Here is a 27470-nt window from a genome sequence, read left to right on the forward strand (position 1 = left end):
CTATAAGTCATCTCTACAAAAAACTGCAAATAAAATAATAGAATGTTTTAATAGGCTTTAACCACAATGGGTAGCCTACCAAAGTGCTGTAGGCTAGAGTTTATTATGTTTACAGTATGGCCTACACCTCTTAAGCAAGCTAATCAAAAATTTGTACACTTTTCATTTTACACATTTACCTTAATTTTTACCCATTGGTAAAACATTTTCAAAAATGTTCTAAAACATATTACACTGGTTTTGTAACACAATTACTTTTATTGGGTTACTATATGTTTTATACAGCTAATAGCCTACTACTACTAATAATACAAATTAAATATCAAAGTAAAATCATCTCACGCTGGCCACACGGCCACTCAAAACATTCAGAGTTCCCTTTTGGCAAATGATAACATAATGCAAAAGGGGTGAAATACAGAAGAAAAGGACTGAAACAACGAGACACAAAAAGGAAGCAACATCAGTTTCACATGTGAGATTGAGCTCAGCCCACAGCTGCATGTATCAGATCACACTACCACACATGCTCACTAGGAACACGCAACGTGTGCTGCTTACCTATCATCTCACGCCCCAGACCACCATGGATGAACTCGGTGAGTTATTCGACCTTCTGTGTCCTTCTAACACTTAAGTCTTAGTCTCTATAGATGTACAGATCTGCTGTTTACATACCCCTTGAATAATTTTTTACACAAATACACATTTCAAAAGTTGATATACCTTAGAATCTTAATACTGTGTGTTGTTGGTGATCAACTGTATCCCTATTTTGTCTTGAGCAGTTAAATTGCCCACTGCATCGTTCTTCAGAAAAATCCAGGTCCTGTATTCTTTGGTTTTCCAGCATCGTCTGAATCTGCTTAATTGAACCCTTTCGAACAGTGCCTGTATAATTTTAAGATCCATTTTTTCACGCTGAGGACGATCGAGGGACTCATAATCAATTATTACAAAAGGTGAAAACATTCACTAATGCTCAAGAAGGAGACACGATGCATTAAAAGCCGGGGATGTAAACTTTTGAACAGGATGTTGATGTGAATTTTTTATTTTATTCCATGCCCTTCAGAAGCTCCATGTACATAAGATATTTACGTGTTTCCCAGATCATCCATTCAAAAAGTTTACGTCCACCAGCTCTTAAAGCATTGTGTTGCCTCCTTGAGCATCGGTGAATGTTTCCACCTTTTTTTGGAATAGTTGTGTATATTTATATCTATTTAAACCAGGCCATTCTAGGAGAGAGTGAGAAATGTTGTCATTCTTTACTGGCAGCATTTTGGTATACTGAGGATTTATAATTTAGTTTTTCCTCCCTGTGAGAAATAATGAGTGTTGTGAATTCCTGTCACTATTAGGAATAAAATTATGCTCTTGCTTGCATTTTTCTTGGTATTCTTACCGAAGTTAGTCAGACCGCCCATTTCTATAATAAGTGACTTTTTCTATGTCAGCAAAAAAGTGTTGCAAAAGTTTGAAATTCAAGTGTTTTTGTATGTTGTGTGCTCTGCATCCGTTGCGATGACAGTGATGTGCCTTTTCACTTCCTCAGGAAATGACACGAATTGCTACAAACAGTGGCTTCACCTTTAGTTCTACACCTACATAACCATGATTGCTTCAGTGCAGTAGTTTTTTTTCCTCACTGTCAGTATGTGTGAAAGTTGTCACTGATCAGTGTCACTGATTTCATGTGATTTTGATATTTCAGACATGCTTCTAGAGCAGTTGGCTCAGAACTCCACCCAGACTTCAAATGTTCCTGCATCCATTCCACGCAAAACTCTCTCACTGGAAGCTTCCGCTAAAAGCAACAACACAACTCAGCTTGAACAAGTAATTACATTTCATGAAAGGCCAATTCATTTTCATTTTCAAGTTTGAAATCAAAACAAGAATTTTGAAAAACATTACAGTTTCGAAAACATTCAAAAAACATGCTTTTTTCCTATCGTCACAGACTGAATCCTCATGTCTTGTTGCTGGTCCAGGAAAGACATTTGATAATGCCTACAGGTACATCCATCTTTTTGCAAAACATGGAGTACAAATCTATCTGTTGTATGTATCTTATTTGTGAGATCATATTTTGGCATGCGTGGTGTCCTTTGAGGTTCAGCTGTTCACTAAGAACAATAATGTTTTTCTAGCATGCTTCCAGTCCCTGTGGAGGCAGGATTGATGAGTCCCGGCACAGCTACACGAGAGCTAGACTCCATCATGAATGAGCTGCTAGGACTCGGTCTGGAGGTGAGGGAAACATGAGGTTGACATCAGTTGAGCTTTTCATGCATCAATACTTCCATTTTACCGCCATTGCACATAATGAGTAGTACCAGAAGAGGGCAGTATACGCATATTAACGCTCCTAATTCATGCCTTCTGAAATCAATTAAACACATCGTGCTTTGAAATGGACCACATATACTTTATTTTATAGGTTTCAGAACCAATTCCTACACCAAGCCCTCCTCCTGTGGCTCGCAAGCTAGTAAAGGACAAAAAAACGGAGGAAACTAAAGAAAGTGATAGTGGAAGTCAGGAAGAGGATAAGAAACCACAGCATCCTCCCCTGTCAGGGAATGTATCCAAGAGTGTGGATGCTATAGACGACTTGCTGGGCTCTCTCAGCTCGGACATGGAGAAAATGGGGGTCCGCACAGCTGCCAAAGGCCATTGTGCTTCGTGTGGCAAGTGTATAGCTGGGAAGGTAGCAAGATACAGACAACAGATTTGTTATAATAATGTCTTGTTTTCTGCAAATCTGGTGAGTTTTCTGAATGAACCAATTTGTCATCATATCTCACAATTTGACTGTGTGTGCTTCTACCCGTGCAGATGATCACAGCTTTGGGGCAGGTGTGGCACCCAGAACACTTTGTGTGTACGACATGCAGGGAAGAACTCGGCAGCAGTGGTTTCTTTGAGAGAGACGGCAAGCCATACTGTGATAAAGACTACCAGAACCTCTTCTCCCCTCGCTGCGCTTACTGCAAGGGTCCTATTATACAGGTGACCTGCCATATCTGTGTATATACCTCTGAATGCTCAGAGATAGTTTTCTCAGGCAGTTTACATTAACATTTGTTACATTTCCATTGCATTCTATAAAACATAGGAGTATTCTCTTTATTTTTGGTTCTAGATTATATATATTGCATATAATACAACTATATATATATATATATATATATATATATATATATGTATAACTAATTAGAATTAATTATTAAATTGTAAATATGAAATAAAATACACTTATTAAATATGTAAAAATGTAATTTACCAAAAAATATACACATATAAAATGTAATATTTAAAATATAAAATGTAATAATCATAATTATTATATATATACACATTTATTTGGATTATATTTTAAATATTTCATTTTAAATGTTTGTATATCTATAAATTATATTTATATTTATTTAATAATAATTTTATTTATTTAAAATTCGTATATATACAAATATTTGGAATGACATTCTCAACTCTTTCACTTCACAAACAAATGAACTTATTCCAGCCAATGAAGCAGGTGGTAAATGAGTGTGTTTTGCACAGAACATTCTAACAGCGATGGATCAAACATGGCACCCAGAACATTTTTTCTGCTCCCACTGTGGGGATCTATTTGGACCTGATGGTGAGACAACTGGAAATTCACCAATTAAACTGACAATTTAGCAGACAATTTAGACAAGTCAGCAGATCTGGTCATCATTTGAAAAATGATCTTTATTTGTCTTTGTCTGCAGGGTTTATGGAGAGAGATGGTAAACCATATTGCTCTAGGGATTTCTACCGCCTCTTTGCACCCAAATGCTCCGGCTGTGGAGAGCCAGTGAAGGATAACTATCTGTCCGCAGCCAATGGAACCTGGCACCCCGACTGCTTTGTCTGTGCGGTGAGTGAATTAGTGGCGTTGAAGACTGGAATGCAATACAGTCGTGTGACTTACTCCTTATTATTAAGGAATATGGAGTCAGTCAGTCTGTGCTATTGTGGTGAGCTTCATAGGTGAATTCTTCACCTGCTCAATCATTCTTCTTCATTATACTTATCTTTAATACCCTCTTTCTGCATCTCTCTCCAGGACTGTCTGAAGCCTTTTACAGACGGTTGCTTTCTTGAGTTGAACGGCCGGCCCCTCTGTTCCCTGCACTATCACTCGAGACAGGGCACTCTGTGTGGGACCTGCGGAGAGCCCATCTCAGGTCGCTGCATCTCTGCTCTGGACCGCAAGTTCCACCCCGATCACTTTGTGTGTGCGTTCTGCCTCCGGCAGCTGAGTCAGGGAGTGTTTAAGGAGCAAGCAGGGAAGCCATATTGTTCAGTGTGCCACACAAAACTCTTTGTGTGAAAGAGGTGACTTTCCTCAAGGAAAATTAAGGTTTTTAAACAGTGGTTAAACCATTTTGACTCTAAGGCCCCCCATTGTCCAACACAAGATTTAAAAGTTTCCACATAGTCTAAGTTGTGTATTTATTCTGTATTCTTGTCTGTGCGGTGAGTGAATTAGTGGTATTCTGCTGTATAAAAAAGCTACTTTTCTTTTATATAAACACAAACAGGGAGTATTGATATTTAATTAATAATGAACCAGGATTCTTTTTTTTTATTTTTATTCTAAATATTTAAAGACCTGTAATTTCATCAATAAAAACAATAATTAGTGAGGGAAAAAATACGATTTCAGTTGACATTTTAATCTAGTTTTTTAGGATTTAATTATTATAATATTATAATTTATTAATAATGGTTATTTTAATGACTTTTAAGACATCTTGCAGCGGGCCCCCTATTAGGCCCCAGCTCCCTTTGTTTGTATTTTGTTTTAAAATAAACTTTTTAAGTCCTTCAGAAAGCAAGTCAAGTCAGAAAATGTAAATTGCACTCAAAAGTCTTACAAATGCTTTTGTTTACACTTTGTTTCGAGACATTCTACTCACTATAGATTTGAAATAAAGGTTACAAGTTTTTGTATACACATTTACTTCTACTTTTCTTCACAATTTGCCCTTTAAATTATTAAGCATGCCTTAAGTATAATGTAATTAAATTACATTAAACTGACTTAAGAAATTTCTTGAATCTTGTATAACTGTAGGCCTATTAAAGTTAATGTAAAAAACATATTGTCGTAACTTATTGATCATATTATTTTTTACAGTGTAGAATGTGAATGTGAAATTTAAAATGTTTGGTCAGAATTATTTAGGTTATACTAACCTAAGCTTGACCAGTGTGTTTTTATGAGACTGGCTATTTTTTCTTCTTTTTCAACAAACCTGCTCAACCAAAGGAATCACATACTCTAATGACTGGTAGTTGACAAAGTTACTTATACTTAGTAGAAGTCTAAAGTAGACGATGGAAATAATTTCTAATGAAGTAAACAGCAATATGTTCATTATATTATTTAATTTTATCATTATCATGTCACATCGATCAAGCTGTTCTAATACATGTTGAACAAAACAAAAATTATTGTTACAGATAGTTCATAAAATTAAAATGTAAAGACAAAGATTCCTTGTCTCTTCTATAATATGACATGAATTTGATTTTGCTCTTGTGATTATCTTAGCAGAACAAAACTAATATACATCACTGCAGGCCAGTTGAGGAGATTATAAAGGCTATTATTTCATTAATGTTTCAATGACTAAAAAGACTTTGCTTAATAACATACATGTTTTCATAGCCCATGCGTTACAGTGACACCATGGGGACATTTTCTGTAAACATTAAAAAGGGTTAGAATAACACCGACCATCATTTTCTTGCTTTAATACACATGGATTGTACAGAAGCCTGTTTATTTTGTTGTGTGCATGGCAAGATCACATGAGGGAACATCCTTATAGATATTATTGCTCAACATCTCTTGATTTGTCAGTTCACTGCACTGTTACTCAAGGTTCAGATGGGCAGTAACTTAAGAAACAGCCTTCTCATCTTCGAAGAATGCTCTTTGATGGTAAGAGATGACAGCTGCTTTCTAGGAGGATGGGTCAAAGATCAAGATGTTTATCACACCAGAACAGTCACGAACAGTCATGAACTGCAAGAACCTCCCATGGTGAGTGGACAAACACTCGTGCAGCATGTGATGGTGAACTTTAGATTTGAATGTGGTGACTTGACCTACAGTAACAGTGACTTACCATATATGGCATGAACTCAGACACTATTGCGATATTAACTGCTGACCAACTGTAGAAAGCACTTCTCCTCTCATATATGAAAATCCCCAAAACCCGTATTGATTTTGTATTAAGTTAACAGTGTATTTTTTACTCAATATTAAAATAAAAACAATTAAATTCAAACTTTTTGCATAGCATTTAATGAAAAATGTCACTAAACTAAATGCATATTTGGGTCTTATTTCTTCCTACATTTTTTATATTTAGTTTTCTATCAAATTTTGGGTGCTGAGGGTTTGAAACATCTCTATCTTTCTCATAAATCGAATGGGAGAGAAAGAGAGAGAGAATGAAGGGAAGAGGAACAGAGCGCAGTGGCAGGGAAGATGTCTATGCGTTGAGTTTATAAATCAAGTTGTCATCACTCCATTAGCACTCTCTTTTCTGGTTTAGGAACACTGAATTCAAATAATATGTTGCTGTTACAAAACAACAGAAGCTGATTTTTCTTTCATATTCTCTTTCGCTCCTTCTTTCTTTATGAAATGACTGCTAATATAGAGCTTCCTGAAAAGGGTTTCTGTCTGGAATACTAAACCCTGACGCTCAACATTTTAATTAAACAAATTAGTTCAATCAAATTAACTTTTTATGAGTGTTTATAACTTTATTTTTCTTATGAGTTCACAAAACGGACACTCTTTAAGAAATCTGAATTGTTTCATTAACTTAATTTTTTTATTTAGACAAACTTAAATTCAACTGAAACTGGACTGGGATTTATATTTTGAATATAAATGGAGAGTAAATGGAGAGTAGATGCTAAAATTAAGTGTTATATGATGTTTTTTTTTGTGTAAAATGAACTATGACAAGTGGAGCATGAGCTTAGTTTGAAAACAATTAAATGCTAAATGTTTTATATTGTCGTACTTATTCAGCAATTGCTATGCTAATGTTATCAAAGCATTGTGTTAGCAAGTTATTTACTAAAATAGTTAAAGCCAGCCAAGTTACCATTACTAAAGTATTTAAGTTGAGATTGCATGATAATTTTAAGTTAAAAGTATAAATGAGCTTACTTGAATATTTCAAGTTCAGCAATTAAAATGTACGAGTCTAATAAAAATCTTTAAAAAAAGGAATGTAACTTATTTGTTATCTTAAATTTTTTGAGTTTTCCCAACTTTTTCGGGTTTAAAGTGGGCATTTTCATGTGGTTGCTAAGATGTTAGTCTTTTAAAAATTGTTGGTACGCAGATGTACATTTTTACAGATAGAGCTTAAATAGAATATCAGTATGACATCTTTAAGAGTCAGCACATATTGAGTTCATATTGAATCTGTGAATTAACTGCATGCTATAATCAGTTCAGTTGAATTCGCCAAAGAATCATTCAATGCAGTTTGTTAATCCGGTTCATTAAACAGAATCAGATCAATAGAATAATTCGGTCGCGAGTTACACATCACTATCAGGTCGCTGAGCAGCTCTCGGTTTTCTTTGTGAGTGAGTCATTGGATCATTTATTCAACAAATTCATAAAAAAATGCTGATTCATTCAGAAATGAAACAAGTGATTGTGTTTATAGGTAAGTGAGTCATTGCTTAATTTACTCAACCAATTAATTTAAAATCTCATTCATTCAGGAATGAAATTGCTTTGTTTAAAACTATTTGTATTTGGCAAACAAAGTAAATGGGAATTAACATCTTGTATTGAACTGTTGTCAAAAAGCAACAACCATCCAACTTGCACCGAAATGAGCGAATTATTGGGGGCAATGGTGTTTAGTATACTTGTAAAACCATAGGGAACGAAACGGGAGTGCTGAAACTCGTTAAAGCGGCAGGAATAAAAGGCCTGTCAATAAGTGCTGGTGTGGCAGGAGTCAGGTGACATTTACAGCTGTAGGGCTGAAAGAGGCCGGTGGGTGAATTGGCCCGTGGATCCATAGGGAGGGTAAATGGAGGGGAGTCGCACTGAAACCCTAGCCTCACCTGAACCAGACCTTGGCCTCTCTATCACCCCACCGATCCACAAAGCCACGGCATGGGTCACAGAGCACCGTAAATACTGACCAACCTGGCAACTCTGAGACCGCACTCCCATAATAAACAATGAAGCCAATAAGTGTCCAGTATGTCACTGCCAGACAAGCCATTGAGTGTAACCCCACGAACAAAACCACATTCAGGGGGCTCAGGCTCCCTATAAAGGACTGGTGAGATGAATGTGGACTGCTAGATGCCAAAATGATTAACTGTATGAAATACTTAATAAAACCAATGAAGTCAAATGTAACTTAATCTATTTATGGAGCAAATGTGAAATGCAGGAGTGTCAGCAAAGCGGTGTTTTATTGATTTATTTGCCATGTCTTCAATCACCACCAAACATCTTAACATTTTTATCCAATCCAGATGGCTGCCAGTGCAAATATTAGAGAGGCCACATTTTTTTATTTTAGAAATTTCTTAGGCAGTGATGTAATACAATTTTTTTTCTTTTGTTGCCAAACATTTTAAAATCTTAAACTACACTTGCATTCATTAGAAAAACTGAACATTAATAATAATTAGGTTGTTATAATTAACATATAGACAGTGACTGAATGGATAAAAAAAATCATGTTTCTTGAATTATTTTCAAAAGTTTGTCATGAAAACAAAACTATTTATTTATTTATTTTGAATATGTATATTTAAATATTTGTATTTTTTATCTGTACATCTGTACAAATATCTGATTACTACCTCCAAATGAAACATACTTTGCACTGAATTTGTAATAATGATGTTAGATAAAAGGTTAAAAAGCAACACTGTGTATTGATCTGTGTATTGAAGTAACTGCCTCTGACTGAGAGGTTTTTCAATGAAGACAAGAAGTGACAGCTTCAACACCCCCTAATTGCTTCCTGGTGACACAGGGCCCATATATTAATTAGAAAAGCTCATTCAAAGCCAGAGGAAAAGGGCTGCATTCCCCTCACCATTACCTGTATTTGGTTTGGCCCACAGCCAGCCTAGCGCAGGTATCACATCAAATTAATGACTAGCTCCTCTGTACCGATGACTTCCTGCTTAGCAGAGGCTCCCCGTGCCAGGCGACTACTTTTTTCGTCTTTATCATTTGATCTGTGGTTTTCACGCTCTCTTTCCTTCAGCTTTGAGTTCTGCCTCTAATTCCCTCACTCATAGCAAGCAGGGAAGCAGGTTTAAATGGAAAGCAACAAACTCTTTGAATTTGAACTCTTCTTTTGCTTCTGTAATTTCTGCTCACTAGCGACACCAGGTGGAATAATGACTGTTTTCAAACAGGTTCTCCATTGTTCAGACAATCAGATAGGCCTGCCCTAAACTGACACCATTGGAGTCAGTGTTGCCGGGATGCTCAAGAGAAAATGTTTACAGACTAAACTTTTAAGATAATTCTAAAAGGTGTATAATTTTAGATTTGAGGCTTAAAGGGGTGTTATAATGACCTTTTCACAGGATATAAAATAAGTCGTTGATGTCCCCAGAGTGTGTATGTGAAGTTTTAGTTCAAAATACCCCACAGATATTTTTATATAGCATGTTAAAATTTTAAATTTTTGAGGGTGAGCAAAAACGCACCGTTTTTGTGTCTGTTCCTTTAAATGCAAACGAGCTGCTGCTCCCGGCACAGAGGGCGGAGCTTCAACAGCTTGTGTCCTTTTACCTCACACAGAAAATTTCAAAAACTTTCAGCCTTTTATGTTCAAACCGGAGTCAGACAATGATGGAGAGAGTCAAGAAGAAGTGATAACATGTAATGCAACAGGACATTTCTGAATGGTTGATGCATTTATGTAGCTTATGTGTAGTTATTTTCTAGTCATTGATTAGCATATTCTGTCATGATAATCTATAAATCACGTTAATGTAAATGTTAGGGTTTGTGATGTCACTAACCCGGGAGGAATGTCGTGTAGTCCCTACCAGCCGTTTGTTGTAGTCCTTAAAAATAAATTTATTTAAAAGAAAATATCTCCCTTTGCTTTGAACTTTTGAGCGTTGTAACTTTGCAGATGTTGTTTATGCTAAAACAGCAACATTACACACTAAAGTTAGAAAAATGAAATAATAATAATCATATTGATAATAATCAACCACCCCTTGAACATCAAAGAAATATATCCCTTTTCTGATTGTGGGCTCTGTGAAATGTGTCAAAGACTTACTAGAGTCGCACGCGTGCGGTAAGTCACCAACAGAACTCGAAAAGAAAAACAAAACTCTGCCTCATAAACAGAAAAGCAACTATGGGGATGACGGAGATCCGAGGCAACCTGGGAGAGCTTCAAATCAACCTCAGACCACAATCCTCCCACACACTAAATCCTCCTCTCTCATCTCTCCTCTCATCTGATACTCCTCCTCCTCCCCCGAAGCTGAAAAGTGCAGCAGCAGCGTCATCATCAAGGCCTGATTTACTGTGGTGCAGAGGTTGTTGAGGGCGGTCATTTCCACACACTGTTGACCCCCTGAGAGCTGTGGAAGTGTGAAGGCTGTGACAGAGAGCTCTCCTGGGTGAAACTTGCCTCGTCGCTGATGGGAAAACAAATGCTGACATTCGTCATCTTTACAGCACAGTCTCACACACTAAATTTAATGCACTCCTCTTGGAGGGCAAAACCGATTTAGAGTTTGTTGTGTAAAAGTACATTGTTCAAATCTAAATTTACTTCCTACAGTCACAATGTAGGCCTACAGTCATGTATTATTATTATTTTTTTTTTTTATAAATAATATAGCAAAATATATAGGTATATTTTACCTAAAATAAAAAATATATAAAATATATAGGTTTCAAGCTTTTCTTATTTGGTTTATTAAACAAATTAGAGGTGTCCCTTTACGGTAAAAACACAATAACACCATGCACTCAAATAGGCAGTGAAGGCTTTTTTTTAAATAAACACTATTTGTTATACTGGTTAAAACTCTCTTCACATCCTGATAGCAATCAATAATAGAAGTGGTCTAAATATTAAAACGTACATATATCTTCTGTGGAAGTCTCAGGACCAAAAAATGTTAGTCCAATTATTGCATTCGGTTTGAATGTTGTAAACATAATTTACATGAAGTTCAATTCTGAGCTGTTCACATCCTCAGACTCAGAATTATGTGTTTGTATGCAAACACAATCAACAACGAAATGAATCAGCAGCAGTCAGGTGGTACAAGTAAGCTCTATAAGTTGTTTACGTTCATTGCAATTGTAATGTTGTGTGCTTTGAAACATGAGGTAATTTAACACGGTCTCGTGAAGCTTTGCAGCCTCGGCATCGCGTTTACGAGATGCTGAGAGCTCCACGTCCGTGACTAACTTGGACTTGACAGAGCTTCACGAGTCACGACTTGACAGAGACGCAACTCGCATGTATACTTTATTAGACAGGTGAGCAAATGTATATAAAACAAATCAATGTTATATAGCTCAACATGATAAAATGTTTGAATATGATCAGTATGTTATTTTTATGTTGATCTAGCTTACAGCTAGTTTCATAGAGCAAACAAACTAACAGATAGAATAACATTATAACTTTCAACACTTAAATGCAGTTTAGTATGATAGTGTAACGTTAAACCAAGTGAAACGCGCCGCGTTACCTCACAAGTTTAATTCGTCATATAAACTGACCTGTGTGAGTACTAATTCAGCACTTGCTGGTAGTTCGAATGAAAGGTAGTTCTCCTTATTCCATTATATCCGCGGGACTCACGTGTGGCGCTGATATCTGTCTCTTATTAGCAATCGCGACCTGCTTCATACCACAGTAATGTTAAAAACATGAATGTTTTCACTCATTCATAAACATTATTCCCTCAGCATGACAGTAAGTCCCATCATTCAGCTTAACACTGCGTCACCAACATACGCCTTTGTTATTGTAAGAGGTTAGCGAACCCTAGTGGCGAAAAAAAATACATATTGTAGCTTTAAAGCATGGTTCTTTATGGAACCTCATAAAAATGGTTCTATTCAGCACCAAACAGGGTTCTGCTATTGTTACAAGCCGAAGAACCCTAATGTGGTACTGTTTAGAACCATTTTTCTTAAGAGCGTCCTTTAAAGGGGTGTCATATTTTTGCATAAACTGCATTTCTTGGAGTGACAGCGCCTTCCACACTATAAGAGAGTTAAGAATTGAGAGATTTGTCTTTTTGAGGAGTGGTTAACCACATGAGAACTTGGTTGATCAGTCTATGTGTGTGTGTAGATTTGAAGCAAGGGGCTTACAGATGATAAATCACAGGCTCTGTCGGGAGAGACTTGGGCCCGGGGGTCTGTCTGGCCCCAAAACACTGAGAGTCCCTCTCTCTCACACACACACACACATTTATAAACACCCACACAGACAAGCTTATTAATGTGAATAGCAGAGGAATCTGTGCTAATCTAATCTAATTAACCATGTGCACAATCCCATGAACAAAGCCTCAGCAGACTCTAAGCACCGTTTGAAGGGCAGGTCTGCTCTTTAGCTTTCATAGCTGTTTGGTAATCATACAAAAATCTAACAGAACTGGAAAAGAACAGGATCCTCTGTGATTTCTCATAGAGTTAGGCCTACTGTTATTCATCATTTATATACTACACGAGTATGCATGGATCTTTTCACAAGTTTCACAAGACAAATGAACGTTAGTTTTTTTTAGCGTTACATTGATTAAAGCACTCTACTTTTTAGCTCTCGGTCCCCATACTAATTACTGTGCTGCTTTATGTTAACACCACATTTCATACATGCAAGAACACAGTTTTTCCTACTTTAATTTACAACATCTAAGGGTCCGTCTGACATTAAACCCTTTCCCTCTGCATCAAACATCGGTTCCTTGTTTTATCAGTGTATCACATACCATCAAACTGAGCCAGGATAAACAGGAAAGAAGGGATTATTGCAATTTTTCATCTCCGTCTTTCCTTATGTGGTGGTCAGGCTATGAAATTGTTTCCACTTAATATTTTTTTTTGTAAAAATGCTGTTGCAGCTCAAGGGGGATTATTTCCCCAATTACCTACACCGCGGCTCATTTACTGTCTGAGTCCTGCATCTTCAAAACAGAAGTTGTGTCTCCAAGCACTATATGGCGACTAAATGAGAAGCGAACACACTGAAGAAGATGACTGGGTATCAGATAAAAAAGAAATATAGCTCTCTCTCTCTCTCTCTCTCTCTCTCTCTCTCTCTCTATATATATATATATATATATATATATATCATCTAGGTTTTATGTTTTAAGTCATTTATTTATTTGTAACATTAGCTGAAATGTCACAAAAATCGACCTTTTTACTTTATAAGTACAAATTTAACATTAGCTGAAACAAGTCACTGTAAGATCAACCTTTTTTTGTTTCATAAAATTGACTTTGTAGTACACATTTCTGGCATATTATAATATTATATAGCGCACAAGCAGTCCTGCATGCTATTAAAAAAAAAAGAGTACTTTGTAATAAAAAAATAAAAAAATAGAATAACTTGCTCTGCTTCCTAAACAACTTTCCTTTCATATAATATTACAAATCAATCCACCCCTTAAATCTGGCTCCAATCTGGTATATATATCCCACTTTTCACAAGCCAATCAATTCCTCATGGATATAATCAAGTGCCGCACTACACATTTTTCTAATTGAATATCCTGTTTAACTTGGAAATCCATCAAATTATGGAAATAAACCAGTTTGACCAAAGAGCCTCATGAGCATTTTTAGTTAAAAAAACAACAACTATTTTTAAAATTAAATAACATATGCTTATCTTGTGGCTTTATGGGTAATATAAATATCTGAGTATGAATAAATTCTTGAATTGTACAGGGTTTAGGAAAAATATTCGACTCTCTTCCTTTTTTATTGAAAAAGTTTTAATAACTTAACAATGATACATGACGTTTTATCTGTAATCTCATCCAGAATATGAAAGTCAGACTGCAGTACCTGCATGCTTCTCATCCATCCATGCATCATTTAAACCCGACACATGATGATGCTCTGATCGGCTGTGACTTGTCTTGAGGAGGGAGTTCTGCAAACAGAAACAAATAAAAGGGTTTCATAACATGTCTCCATGTGGATGAAATCTGTGTTTGACAGTGGAGTGGAAAAAAAGGAAAGAAAAACGAAGAGGATGACTGTTGTTTATTATGTCTGAGCATAAGGCACTCATCTCATTGAAATCAAATTGAGGGAAACGCTGCTATATCACGTACAGCATCTGAGATATGATGTAACTCAACACCGGGAAATCTGCAATTCTCTGAGATTGATTTAAGAGGAATCAGGAATCTCATGTTTGATGCCACGTGAATCTGGCTGGACCGTGAACGCAGCCATTAATCAAGCTTTCTGCCTTCATACGGGCCTTGCTGTGTTTTTAACCGCCTGTTGAGTGGTGTGTGTTTTAGTTCTTCACCTTTGCCCACACTTAAAACAAACCCCTACAGGCTTTAGTGGAGTCCAGCCCAGAGGAACTGAGTCTAGCTGAAGCTTTAGAACGGCAAGCCCTTGTGGAAAAAGAAGTATAGCATACTTTATACTCACTACTATGAAAATAATATACTTTAAAAGAATAAGGGATAGTTCACCCGAAAATGAAAATTCTGTCATCGTTTACTCACCCTCAAGTAGTTCCAAACCTGTATGAATTTCTTTCTTCTGCTGAACACAAAAGAAGATATTTTTAAGAATGTATAACCAAACAGTTGATGGACCCCATTGACTTACATACTTCTAAACTGAACACTTACTGCATGTCATTTACAATTAAATGCAAATATATTGTGTTTTAAATGCATATTAAATGCAGCTGAACTTTTTTATTGTTTTTTGACCCACTTAAATAGTACGTCTTAATACATAACGTCATAATTACTTCTATTGACTTTGAATTACGCCGAATATACTGACAAACATTTATAGTAAAATAAAATGTTAATGTCACTTTTATCTAAACTTGTCATGTAATTAAATATAATTATTTGTAATTACACTTTTGTGATTTTAAAGTTGCAATTATAATCAAGTATACTATATGTGCTTAAGTAGGTTTTAGTCACCACATCAAAAAACACACGTATCTTCAAGTAAAACGTTTAAGTTGACATTATTATAAAATGCAACTCATTTTAAAAGTGTACACTTATGACCTCATTAATATTATATTATATTATACTTTTTCAATATTCAATACAAATATAAGAGTACTTCTTGCAGGGAACACTTTGATTGACATGAATAAGAGCAAATTAGATTGACATCCAGCATCAGGACCCGGATCAGTCATTCTAAAGACTATATGACCACCTCATCATCAAAGTTATTGATTAATATGATTTTATAATAAATATAATGATTTCAACACTACTATTCGTGCCTGGTAATGTGACGTGGATGATTCACATACTTGTATAATTTCTTCCATACAAACATATGTTGTGTGTGAAGTGCGTCTGCACAAACAGGCACGCCAGGCCATGGCCGCTGGCAGGACAATAAGCAAATCAGCATAACGCATGTTTCCTTTTCCTAGGCGTTCTGTAGATTACAGTAAAAGCTCAGACACATGCTCAGAATCAGCAAGAGAAGCAGAAAATGAGAACTGAGCTTTTCCTGGAAGCGCCCACACTCATTGTTTTTTTCCGGTTATGTGCCGTTCGTTGGGAAGAGGGGTGGTATGATAATTTAAGGGATGGAGGGTAGGATGCTTCATAGACTTTTTATGTCCCTACTGACAGCTTCTCTTTGCTTCTGGGTTGATCCAGAGAGCAACAACTGTTTGTGAGCTGAAATTAAAAACATGTAGCGGAAGAAAAGGCAGGATCTGATCGTGCTGTTTACTGACAGCGCTGGATGAAAACAAACTGTAGGAAAGCACAATTGTGGTGTCAGAGAGTGCAGAATCTGAGAGTGAGACTGAGAGAGTGCAAAAGCAGAGCATTTACTTTTTTCCTCCTGAGAAAAGTACTTGCATTTTTAGCATCCCTGGAGAGCTTTGAGTCATTGAAGACAAATTATCGTTGAAGATTATTCAAGACAAAAAAATGCTGGACAGGATATCTATTTGAGTTTTATTTATCCAGTGAAGTACTTACAGGACATCATCTCTAGTGCAAAATTACACAGACATGACAAGAACGTGATTATGCCAAGACAAGAAAATGATGTAGTTTGACAGAATTCGTAATGCGCTTCTCCAAGCTTTTAAAAATGGCATTGCAATTCTTGTCCACTTGACAGACTGGGGAAGCAGTCCACAACTCTCTCCCATGGCCTGCTGGCCTTCTTTGATTTATCTATGATTGCTGAGACAGAAATAATCAGCACAAGCTCAGATCACAGCATGGACACACAAACATTTAAAGGTGCCAACATGAGAGAGATAACCATCAGTTCAGCCATTTCTGCAGGACTTCAGAGATGCCTTTATACCAACATACGATCTAAAGAGAGAAAAAAGACACAAGTTGATAATTTTATACTATTTAATTCTTTGAAAAGTTTGACAGTAACAGATGGAACTAAATGTTAATTTTCACACTTTTCCCCTTACTTAAAGTCACATTGAAAATTCGTATTTTTATGAAATAGTACAGTATTTATTAAAAACGACTTATCCATACAAATAATGTTTTTAAAGTTAATGTGCCCTTATAATCTTTAATCAAAACATCTTCCCCTCCCTCTTGCAGCGACATCTCTTCTCTTCTCTGATGACGTGTTTGCTGGAAACCCTCCATCTTCCCCAGCTTCACCTGTAGGCTATAGATCTGCTACGGGTCATTTGTGTATGATATACTTGCTCACAGCAGCGTGTTGTGTATGTATTGGCAGTAGCAAGTCCCGAACATGTCAAAGATTTTTTTTTTTTTTACAGACCAAATATATGAACATTGTCAAATCCATGACCTTGCCAAACACTCCAAGAGTTGTCATGACAGAAATGTATTAATAAAAATTATAATAAATAAATGTATTCATTATTGATTAAAAAAAACTTAGGCTTCTTTGTCATATTTTTAACCACGTACACACGCACAACATCCAGCCAATGCCTAAACATTTCAAAATCTGACAAGCAATCCAGGTCAAGAAACTAAGATGTTCTTTAAGAACACTGGAAAAATGCTGGATAAACATGGTTAAGATTTCACCACTCATAAAAACCCCACACAGTACTCTGCAGCCAGGAAACTGGCCTCTCCATATTTTCTTAGGCAGCTCTCTGGCCACCCCCCACCCATTTCTGCCTTAAACACACACACATAAGTACATTTTAAACAGAAGATGATATACTACATCTAATGGTGTGTCAGTACATTGTGATTGGCAAATTTATGACAATAAATGTTTGCCTGCTTTGGTCAGATTAAGTGCTCCTTCAAACCCTATAATTACATGGTCAGAGAATAAATGATTTACACCGGCTTCAGTATGGAGTGCCTTTTCCCCTATGGGAAATTCTGGATCCCTGTTGCCAGTCTGCTATGTATTAGCATCTCTTGGATAAGCCGATTTGTGGTGAATGTGAATGAACTGCTGCCTGACAATGATAGTTGTTATTTCCATAATATTATGATTTCTTTTGTCAAAAATCTAGGCTTTCAGGTCTCAGTATATTAAACCACCACAATCTTTAACCAGCAGTAATTTTGGATCTCTTTGTACAGTTGCATCATGAATAGATGCAGTTATGCAGTCTATTCAGACTGTAACACTGAGAGACCCCAGTAACAGATGAAGCCATAGCAGGGGTCCCCCACAGATCATCATGCAATTACACACATAATCTCTGATCTAAAAAGAAAGCACTGCTGCATTATGGGAAGCCTTTGTTTGCAAGCTCTTTGATGTGATTGTTCAGTGTTTTCTGAGGTTATGAACACTGTTTTTCCACTCTCGCTCCTACATACATACACTAACAAGCCCGTTAATCCTCTTCCAACATCAAACAAACAAGGCTAAGCAATTCCATCCACAGTTTCCGATATTCCCTGGAAGCAGCCTTTCAAATTCGATCTGTAAGAAATTCCATCATAGTCTCAAAGAAAGCGAACAACCATCCGTCTGTCGCCTTCCAATCTTATCATCATCTGAATCTCTCCACATCCCCCCTCTCACTTTCACTCTTTCTCTCCATCTCTCTCATACTGATTCATGAGATAGTCTTTGTCTGCGTGTGAGCACACGCCAGGAAAGCACATAGTTCAAACAGTCGTAAACGGAGTCGTTCTCCTTTATTGTTTTTGTAGTTTGCTACACTTTGCTGTCAAAACTACACAAGTTCTTCATGTTTTGGCATGAAAACTGTGAAATCTTAAACTTTTTTTCTCTCCTTAGGCTTATTACTAGTTCACTTAACTCAGAGCCTCATGTTTCTTCTAGTGACCCCTAAACGACACTCGCAACCCCCTTCTGTGAGGACCGCTTTGCCCCATACTGTCCTAGGAAATCCAAAATGCCGGAAACCACAACAATACCTCAATATTGACAGCAAGGCTGTGTTGTTTTTGGTTTGGGGGACCGTTTAAAATTTTATTTGAAGGTTACCATTGACTGCAGCATTATATCATGTTCGGCTACAGGACTGTCAGGATGAGCAGCACGGTCTGGACTAGGCCGTTTTCTTTTTAATGTCTTCATATCCCTCTTGCCGGGAACTTTCCCTTTTGTTTGACTTTGTCTTAGGTTACTGAGAGTAACACAACGGTCGTTTCTCTAAGTTTGTTCACACAAACTCTTGCAATATCATGAGTGGGCAATAGAGGGCGCCGTTTTAAAGATCAACAAGTTAGACATATTATAATGGACACAGCAGGTAAGGCACCAAAAAGAGATCAAAATTAGCACAGGCTCACAAATGAAGAAAAAAGACCTTCAAATATAAATGAAGACATTTGTTCTCGACTTAATCATGATTCATGAGCTCATTCCAGGGAGAGCTGTGAAATGTCAAAGCGTCAGTTCTCGGCCTCAGAAACACGAAAACACGCGCCTTGAGGAACCTTGAGGTGAAAGACATTACCCACTCCATCATAAAAAGCAGCTTGACAGCATATGAGAGCGCAGACTGGTCTGTCGGCGTGTTTGTTTGGTTGAACGTCCAGTTGAAGGGTTGAGTCTGACGATGAGGTGAATGAATGCAGATACGAACTATGACAGCGCTGTGACCATAAAAAACACACATGCTTTCAGGCTTATGCTTCCCAAGGCATCCATTAAAGAAACAACCAGAACATTAACATTTAACTGTTTTATTTCCACTATCCTAGTGCACAATATATGTGGTTCAAGCTCTGGAGCAGATCCAGGAATATTCGACACTTACCAGCCAAGAATGTGAAAATCACCCTCAGACCCCGAGCTCTCCCCAGGCGTCGTTTCAACAGGTAAATGCATCCGCAGGTGGCCACAGGTGATACAGAAGACATGTACGAAGAGAAAAGATCTCAATAACAGAACACACAATGAGAGAAGGCAGATGTGGGCTCACATTGACATTCACCATGAGAGTAACAGTCAAATAAACCCGCTAAACGGCACATATGGCCAATGAGCCGTAGAAAAACACAATTAAACGGGATTATCTATCATTCAGACTGAAAACTGATTCTCACTGAAGCTCTTACCGTAACTACAGCACGTGGGGTAAACTGCGAGGAATATTTTAGCTAGAGCCGTTCATTAGCTACATTACTGTAGCCAGATATATATAATTTAATGCATTCATCAACGCTTGTGATTGAAACATGCTGCTTTAAAACTTACTGATACTGCACATCATCAAGGCCTGGTTGAGCAGGCTTGCACTCGCATAAACAAATATAAGGTTGTAATCAGTGTCGTGTAATCACTGAGCCGACAGAAAATATACAGTAGGTAAGAGCAAGTACGCTGGCGTTAGAGCCCCATACGGACCTGTGGAGAGTCTGGAGAATGAGACGTGATGGAAACACAAAGGGGCTCTTGTGTCGACCCTTTCTGCTGTCACCAGCGGAGCTCTATGTAGCACTTGTTTTGAAGGATCCGTATGATTAATTGCCCACTACTTGACACTGTCACTCGCCCATCCACTCGGACAATAACACGGGTCACGGCACCAGAGCTGGGGACTGCGGAAACAAGACAACTGGCTTTCAGCACCGCCATTCATCCACCAGTGTTACTGGCCGGAGTGACACATCCTTTAGACATGGAATGAAAAACAAACTTAAAATATATTTTTGCAGGCATTACTTCCTACAATGTTTGGATCCATTAATCATAGCTACGCCTGTGATCCAGTACACGTCAATGCAAAAATGATTCGAGGCAATAGCCAAAACGCATTACTGTCAAATAGATGGTGACAGTGATGAATTGAGGGTAAACAGTACAATATGTCAGAAACGAAACATTTAAGCATTAAAAGACCCTGATGACATTCACAAATTCAAGAAGAACGTCAGTTTGTGCTTTATATTGTGGAAAATAATTAAAGTAAAAAAATTATCTTAAAAATTTAATTTACCCCAAATTGAAAATTCTGTCATTAATTACTCACCCTCATGTTGTTCCAAACCCGTAAGTCTTTCGTTCATCTTCGGAACACAAATGAAGATCTTTTTAATGAAATCTGTGAGCTTTCTGTTCCTCCATTGACAGCCTACGCAAATACCACTTTCAAGCCCCAGAAAGGTCCTAAAGACATCATTAAAGTAATCCACGTGACTCCAGTGGTTTAACCTAAATGTTATGAAGCACAAGTGAAACACATTTTACCACTTTTATTTATAAAATATGAATTTACAAAGCGTTTTCCACGCAACGTCTGCTCTCGCGTCAACACGTGTCAGAGATTAATATATTATAAATAAAGTGTTAAATTGTGTTTTTTGTGCAAACAAGCACTCACGTCCCTTCATAAAATTGAGGTTAAACCACTGGAGTCACACGGATTACTTTAATGATGTCTTTAGTACCTTTCTCGGGCTTGAAAGTGGTAGTTGCATAGACTGTCAATGGTAGGACAGAAAGCTCACAGATTTCATTATTTAAAGATATCTTCATCTGTGTTCTGAAGATGAATAAAAGCCCTGTTGGAACGACATAAGGGTGAGTAATTAATGATAGAATTTTAACTTTTGGGTGAACTAACCCTTTAAGAACGACAGCTGGATTATTTTGACTCCCATTAAAATATACAGTTTTAACAGAAAAAGCAGATAAACGGATAAAGGCAATTTCATTGTAAAATATTTAAAAATGTGATTATGAAAGTAAAAAGTATTAATTAATATAGCCGACAGGCCTATTTTACAGTGCAAATCTATATTTAACAAGATAATACATGCATTTTTAGAGTAATGTAAAAATGAGTTTTTTAGAAAAATACAAGATATAATTATTTATTATATGTTAATTATATATACAGTGAAACACAGTGAAAGCCAATAAAAAAGGTATTCCCTAGAGTCCCTACATTACATCAGTCATTGTTGTTTAGTTAATGCTTTTACTGTCATGTGTCTTACCTTGGATGGTATTTTGTGTAACACTGTGCTAACTGTCCATACATTTAATATTAGCCTCATTGTTCATCACGTGGCATGATACAGTAGGCTACTGTTTGTAAAATTATGGTGGTTATTTTAAGGTACAAAGCAGATTTTAGTTACCCAAGTCAGCCAGGCATATTAACATTACACTGCAGTAGGCTAGTCGATTATAGCTGTATGAAATTGCCAAATAAGCTACAGCACAAACCGTCTTCCGTGATGACCGAAACGTCGTCAGGTGACTTTCTGAGCGCTGCCGACAAGAGCTGTCCGTTTCACAGCACATTTAACAGGAATGGTTATGTTATTGTTACATCTATCTAATGAAAAGTCTACATTCATAATGAAAAATGCAATATTTACAATAGCTACAGGCTAAAGATCAATGCTCTGTTCCATGACCGTCGAAATGCTACACACTCTCGTCCTCTGAAAGAACCTGTTCTCCCCTCCTCTTGTAAAACAAGCAGAGGGGGAAACATTCAAGGCGTTTCACGTTCTCGGCGCAGTTAAGCTGGAAACTTGAGGGGCGCAGGCAGAGTTTGTGCTCTCCACAGCTGGGCAACTGGACAGAGAGAGAGAGAACGAGAGAGATAGAGAGAGAGAGACAGGAGACAACGCGAATCTCTTTGATAGTTTGGGGCAGTAGAATGGCGGAGGGGCAGAATGCTTCCCGTTCGAGACGGCAAATGTGAGCTCATTATCATAACCGGCGTAAAACGCTTCATTTGTGCTGTGAAACCAGGAACAACTTGTAAACAACAGAGGTAACGGAGCTGAGGGAAAACGTGAGGTGTCTTGTGCCCTCTCATCTCGAAATGAACTGTCACTCGGGACTACGATGGTTGGTAACTTTATGCGCTTTCTTTCAATTGGGCTCACCCCGGGACACGCACGAGAGCACGCGGCAATGTGACAAGCCCGTATCGGTGAGTTTGTCTCAAGCGCACTTTCTGCAGTTGCTTCGCGCGCAATGCACGCACCTTTGGAGATCCTCGTAAATGACATGTTAGCTAGATCTATCTTGAATGATATTATGAACAGACTGATTCGCTGTTTGATCTTCTCCGCTGCTGATGTGGGCTATTTTAAAGAGGTGCTTTTATTATCAACAACTGATTTCTCTCTCTCTCCAGGTTGTCAAGACACTAGGCTAAGTCAAAATTATTAGAACGCGTAGGCCTATGTTTAATAAAAGTTCAGTTGGCTTTTTTTTGTGTGAACAAAATGTCTCTTAATTTTAATGAATTAAAAATAGATGCATTTATTTTATCTGTACGATCTTTTTCTCAAACTAAAATTGGGCACTAAAATATGATTTATTTATTTATTTTAACATATAAGTGAGGTCTTCGTTTCTTATCATTAATTATTCTGCACGATATTCTTCGTATTAATACTAAATATAGCCTAGGCCTATATCATATTTAAAAAATAAAATAGTTATCATATAAATCTCTAGTGGCATTATAATCGCAATAGAAACAATTATTTGTATATTGTTATTAGTAGATTTATTGCATTCCAGTTAATAATTGAGCCATATGAATTTACGGTATTGTTTTAAAACAACTATTTTTGTGGCGTCCAGCCAACCGCGTGTCACTTCTTGTCATACTCGTAGAAATTTGGGCCCGAAGAATGAATTTTTGTGCCAAGTGAAATACCGTTAAACTCTTGCCAGTGCAATGCCAGTTTATGTGTCAAAGGAAAAAGGGGAAGCCCACGGGTGAATAGACTTCAAATGCATTTTTATGGGAAAAATTCACTGACCCCCATAAACTGATCAAGTTTCAGTGAGACGAGAACTGTTAAAGTAGTTATCGAGCATATTTACTTCATTATGATTTGGCAAGTGCGCGAGTCTGTTTAACGCAATTAATGTCTCGCTTTCATCTGAGCCATAGAGTGTGTTGAGGAGAGAATTCCTCATCGGTCGAGGTGGAAATCATAAGGAAAGATGATGCATTATATTCCTTTAAACATATTGACTATCCCAAATCTTAATAGAGATTCGCACATTCAAAAGTGTTTGAGTAGCCTATATTTTTAGGCTAAAATGCAACAGACTTTATTAAATATAGGCTAATCCGAAAATGAATGCATTATGCACGCAAACGTTCTGCCAATTTACCTCTCTATTTGTTTTGACAATTAATGTTTATCTTTTCCTGGAGATTTATATCATTAATTGCCGATTATGGCCCCATTGTCCAGGACATGACCTGTGCATTCTTTATGTAATTCATAATGCGCGAGTACTGCGAGGCCTGTTTTTGGTTAAGAAATTACTCTATAAAACAGAACAGAGGGTCTGCAAATGTGATCGACAAATACACAATATATTACTTTAGTATTTAAGCTTCTCTCCAGTAAAGCTGGTTAGTATTCGAGTCATTTTCACAGGTGTCCATTTAGGCTAATACAAGAGCCGTCGCACGTGGCCATTTACGAACAAGGATTTCAGGGCAGGCGTCAAGACCTAAAAAAGGAATAAATGAATAGCCTATAGCTAAATAAATGCTGACAGCCAAGGCACATGAGCAACACTAACAATAATAAGGATGTCAGGTTAAAAAAATTAAAAAGATAATATTAAAACATGCAAGTTCTTAGAAATGCATTCGCATTTATGTTGGTTTACATTTTTGAAAAACATTTATACCATTTTTAAAAATATTTTTATTTCATGACCCTAAAATATCACTTGTAACCAAGTAAACAGTACTGAAATATTTTATGTAGGCTATACATATTATTTTCCAAAAAAATCTTTATATATCATATTTTTTCAGCATGGAGAGTTGCTTACATTTACTCTATTTGATATAAACAAATATATACATTTTTATAAAAAGGTAAAAAATATATATATAGGGCCTTCAAAAAATATAGTCAAACATCACTTGCATTACCATCAGCTCAGACTAGTGGTTAATAAACTCTAAACTGCTATTTCCTGATCTGAGGTGGATGCATAATTCATTAAAATGAAAGATTGACCGTTTAAGAGTGAGTTGTTCATTGAAGGTTACATTTTACGAAGGCACAGCCATTGACAGCCTCAGCAACTAGTAAATACTTGAGAGTTTCAGAGGGTGCAGAACAGCAGAGGTTTGCAGCTCTGCGGAGTGTAAAGGCCCTTTTTTACGAGGAGAGGCACACTGTAAACTAAGAACCCCAGTTAAACATTTCCACCCCAGATTTAATACGCCAGCTCTATCAGTGCACTGGCATGAACCGACTCCTCTGTGATACAGCTACTATACGGATGTTTTTTTTTCTCTCAGTTTGACTGTGAATAAGGAAAAAGTTAATGCATGTTAATGTCTGACTCTGTGGAATCCAGTTAAGATTATTATATGTCCAATACTTCATCTGTGTTGTTTACTTTGATTCATGCAGTTAATTTTTTTTTTGAATTTTTTTAGGCTACTTTTCTAAATATAAAGCTATTTGAGTTAAAGAAAATAACCTTGATGTATTTGTGTCAGTCCAATGTTTTAATTTCCCTAAAATCTCCTCTCCATTCCTTTTCTCTTTATAAAGCAGAAAGACATGAACTCCTTCCTGTGGACCGTGAAACGGCCTCCTCCTTACCCTCCGTCCTATTTGTTTGGGACAATCCACGTTCCCTACACTCGAGTCTGGGACTACATCCCTGAGAACTCGAAACGGGCCTTCCAGATCAGCACTAATGTATTTTTTGAACTGGACCTCACGGATCCTCTAACCATCTCAAAACTCACCAGCTGCCAGCTTCTGCCCAACGGAGGAAACCTCCAGACGTTACTGCCGCGCGACCTCTACCGCCGCCTCAAGCGCCACCTGGACTACGTCAAACACATGATGCCCTTCTGGATGACGGCAGATCAGCGTGGCCGTGGACTTTATGCTGACTACCTCTTCAATGCCATTGCGGGGAACTGGGAACGCAAGAGGCCTGTATGGGTGATGCTGATGGTGAACTCTCTGACGGAAGCAGATGTGCGGTCGAGGGGAACTCCGGTGCTCGATTTGTTCATGGCGCAGGAGGCAGAGCGTCTCGGGAAGCAGACAGGTGCCGTGGAGAGGGTGGAGGAACAGTGTCATCCCCTGAATGGACTGAACTTCTCACAGGTCAGTGAGCAGGCAACCAGACAGAGAGGCCTGTGTGTGTGTTTTGGCAAGTGTGCATGGGAGATCCGGTGGTTAAAAAAAAAAGGTGTTGTTATGGATTAAGTGATTATGAATGTCCACCGACAGACCAGAGCAGGGAGGAAATGAGATAAAAGTCTGACAAAGAAAAAAGTCTGAAGCCACTGAAGTTAAATCAGAGGGGGAGGGAGAGCAGCTGTCAGGCTGATAGATTGGTGTGGAAATCAATGCTGAATAATATTTATGAGGTATAGAGGGAGGAAAGAGAAGGACTCTGGCTGCCTGTGGGGTCGCGCTGTCATCTGACACGTCTTGATTATCCTATTGCTGCCTGTCGAATGTAACATTAGAGTGAAAGATGGACAAACTTACCTAATTGCTTGATGATATGCAGGTGGAGGGTATCCAGCTTTTATTTCTGCACTGAAGAAGTGGGTCAGAAATATGTATTGAGTTATATTAAACAGGCAGACAGTTTTTGTTTGCCACACACACACACACACACACACACACACACACACACACACACACACACACACACACACACACACACACACACACACACACACACACACACACACACACACACACACACACACACACACACACACACACACACACACACACACACACACACACATATATATATGAATATAAATGTTAATTTTTTTTTATACACATACAAAAAAATCACATCCACAAATTCAACACTGCAAAAAAGGCAGAGAGAGTTTTTGTTCCTTGTGTGTCACATATAGCCTATACATACAAAAAATATATATCCACAACCTCAACACCACAAAACCTGCATTAGTGGCAGCAACACAGTCATAAACGCTCACACTGCAACTGAATCTGTGAGTCGGGCCCCCGGTGTGACAGGCAACAGGGCTCCTGTGCTAATTTGAGAGGGTACAGGGGCAACGTAGCCTCTCCACTTTCATCAGCACCTCCTAACTATGCTGTCAAAAAAGAACATGCCTCCAGGGCCCGCCATACAGCGCACCCCCTGTAAGGAATCGTGGGAAATGTAGACCCAGCTAAGGGTGACAGCACTCTCGTCTTTAATCTGGGAGAGGTCAAAATACCACTCTCATTCCCAGGCTGAGCCAAGTCGAAAAATCGTATTTAATGTAGCAGCCAAATAATGCTTTTCAGACATCAAATATTTCTTTGAGTACGAGTTTACTTTTCAGCGAATTGTGTCCGTACACTAAATGTGATCAGAATGGGCAGAGCAGATGGTGTTAGGCACTGCAATGTGAACTGTTACAAAGTGCTCTTAATGACTGTAGAAGTCTCTGCTTTAGATTCTGGCGAAGGCTCAGCCAGCGATCCATTTTAATCACAGGGCTAATCAGCAAGCTTTTGAACATCTGAATTTCCTACAGCTTTCCACCCAAAAATAGTCCCAGAAGAAGTAAAGAGCATGAAATGAAAATGACAGGCAAATGATTATGCTGTATTAGAATCTGAGGGATAATTTGAGCGCCGTGCTCGCCTGGAACGCTCGAGCAGGAGTGAGGTCAGACGGCAAGATCATGCTTGGAGGCAAGAAGGAAGGGGTTGGATGATGTGTAGGCTGTGGT

At 37.7% G+C, this 27470-nt stretch overlaps 2 protein-coding genes and 1 long non-coding RNA gene across 8 annotated transcripts in view; 2 read left to right on the forward strand and 1 right to left on the reverse strand.

Moving 5' to 3' along the window:
* The first annotated feature begins 413 nt into the window (after positions 1-413).
* lpxn (leupaxin) lies at positions 414-5137 on the forward strand. Its single transcript, XM_079636504.1, has 9 exons — positions 414-599; positions 1718-1842; positions 1967-2022; positions 2157-2256; positions 2447-2716; positions 2845-3018; positions 3574-3655; positions 3768-3916; positions 4106-5137. The coding sequence occupies exons 1-9, from the start codon at positions 503-505 to the stop codon at positions 4370-4372; spliced, it is 1320 nt and encodes a 439-aa protein (XP_079492630.1). The 5' UTR covers positions 414-502; the 3' UTR covers positions 4373-5137.
* Positions 5138-16256: 11119 nt separating this feature from the next.
* LOC307011364 overlaps positions 16257-27470 on the reverse strand; it is a 99401-nt gene continuing 88187 nt past the window's right edge. For 4 of the 5 annotated variants that reach the window (XR_013800407.1, XR_013800408.1, XR_013800409.1 and 1 more), the window contains 2 exons: positions 19536-20391; positions 16257-16650 (listed from right to left, as the gene is read on the reverse strand). This is a non-coding gene — a long non-coding RNA (uncharacterized lncRNA). Of the gene's footprint in view, positions 16651-16683; positions 19372-19535; positions 20392-27470 lie in introns of those variants that run through there. The other variant, XR_013800411.1, reaches the window with a different exon arrangement.
* Positions 21995-27470, forward strand: part of trabd2b (TraB domain containing 2B) — a 46943-nt gene continuing 41467 nt past the window's right edge. The window contains exons 1-2 of one of the 2 annotated variants that reach the window (XM_079636919.1): positions 21995-22673; positions 25297-25863. In XM_079636919.1, coding sequence (XP_079493045.1) covers positions 22563-22673; positions 25297-25863 — 678 coding nt within the window. In that variant the 5' untranslated portion in view covers positions 21995-22562. Of the gene's footprint in view, positions 22674-25293; positions 25864-27470 lie in introns of both variants that reach the window. The other variant, XM_079636918.1, reaches the window with a different exon arrangement.

The sequence above is a fragment of the Phoxinus phoxinus genome, assembly GCF_949152265.1.
Source record: "Phoxinus phoxinus genome assembly, chromosome: 15".
Taxonomy (NCBI): Eukaryota; Metazoa; Chordata; class Actinopteri; order Cypriniformes; family Leuciscidae; genus Phoxinus; species Phoxinus phoxinus.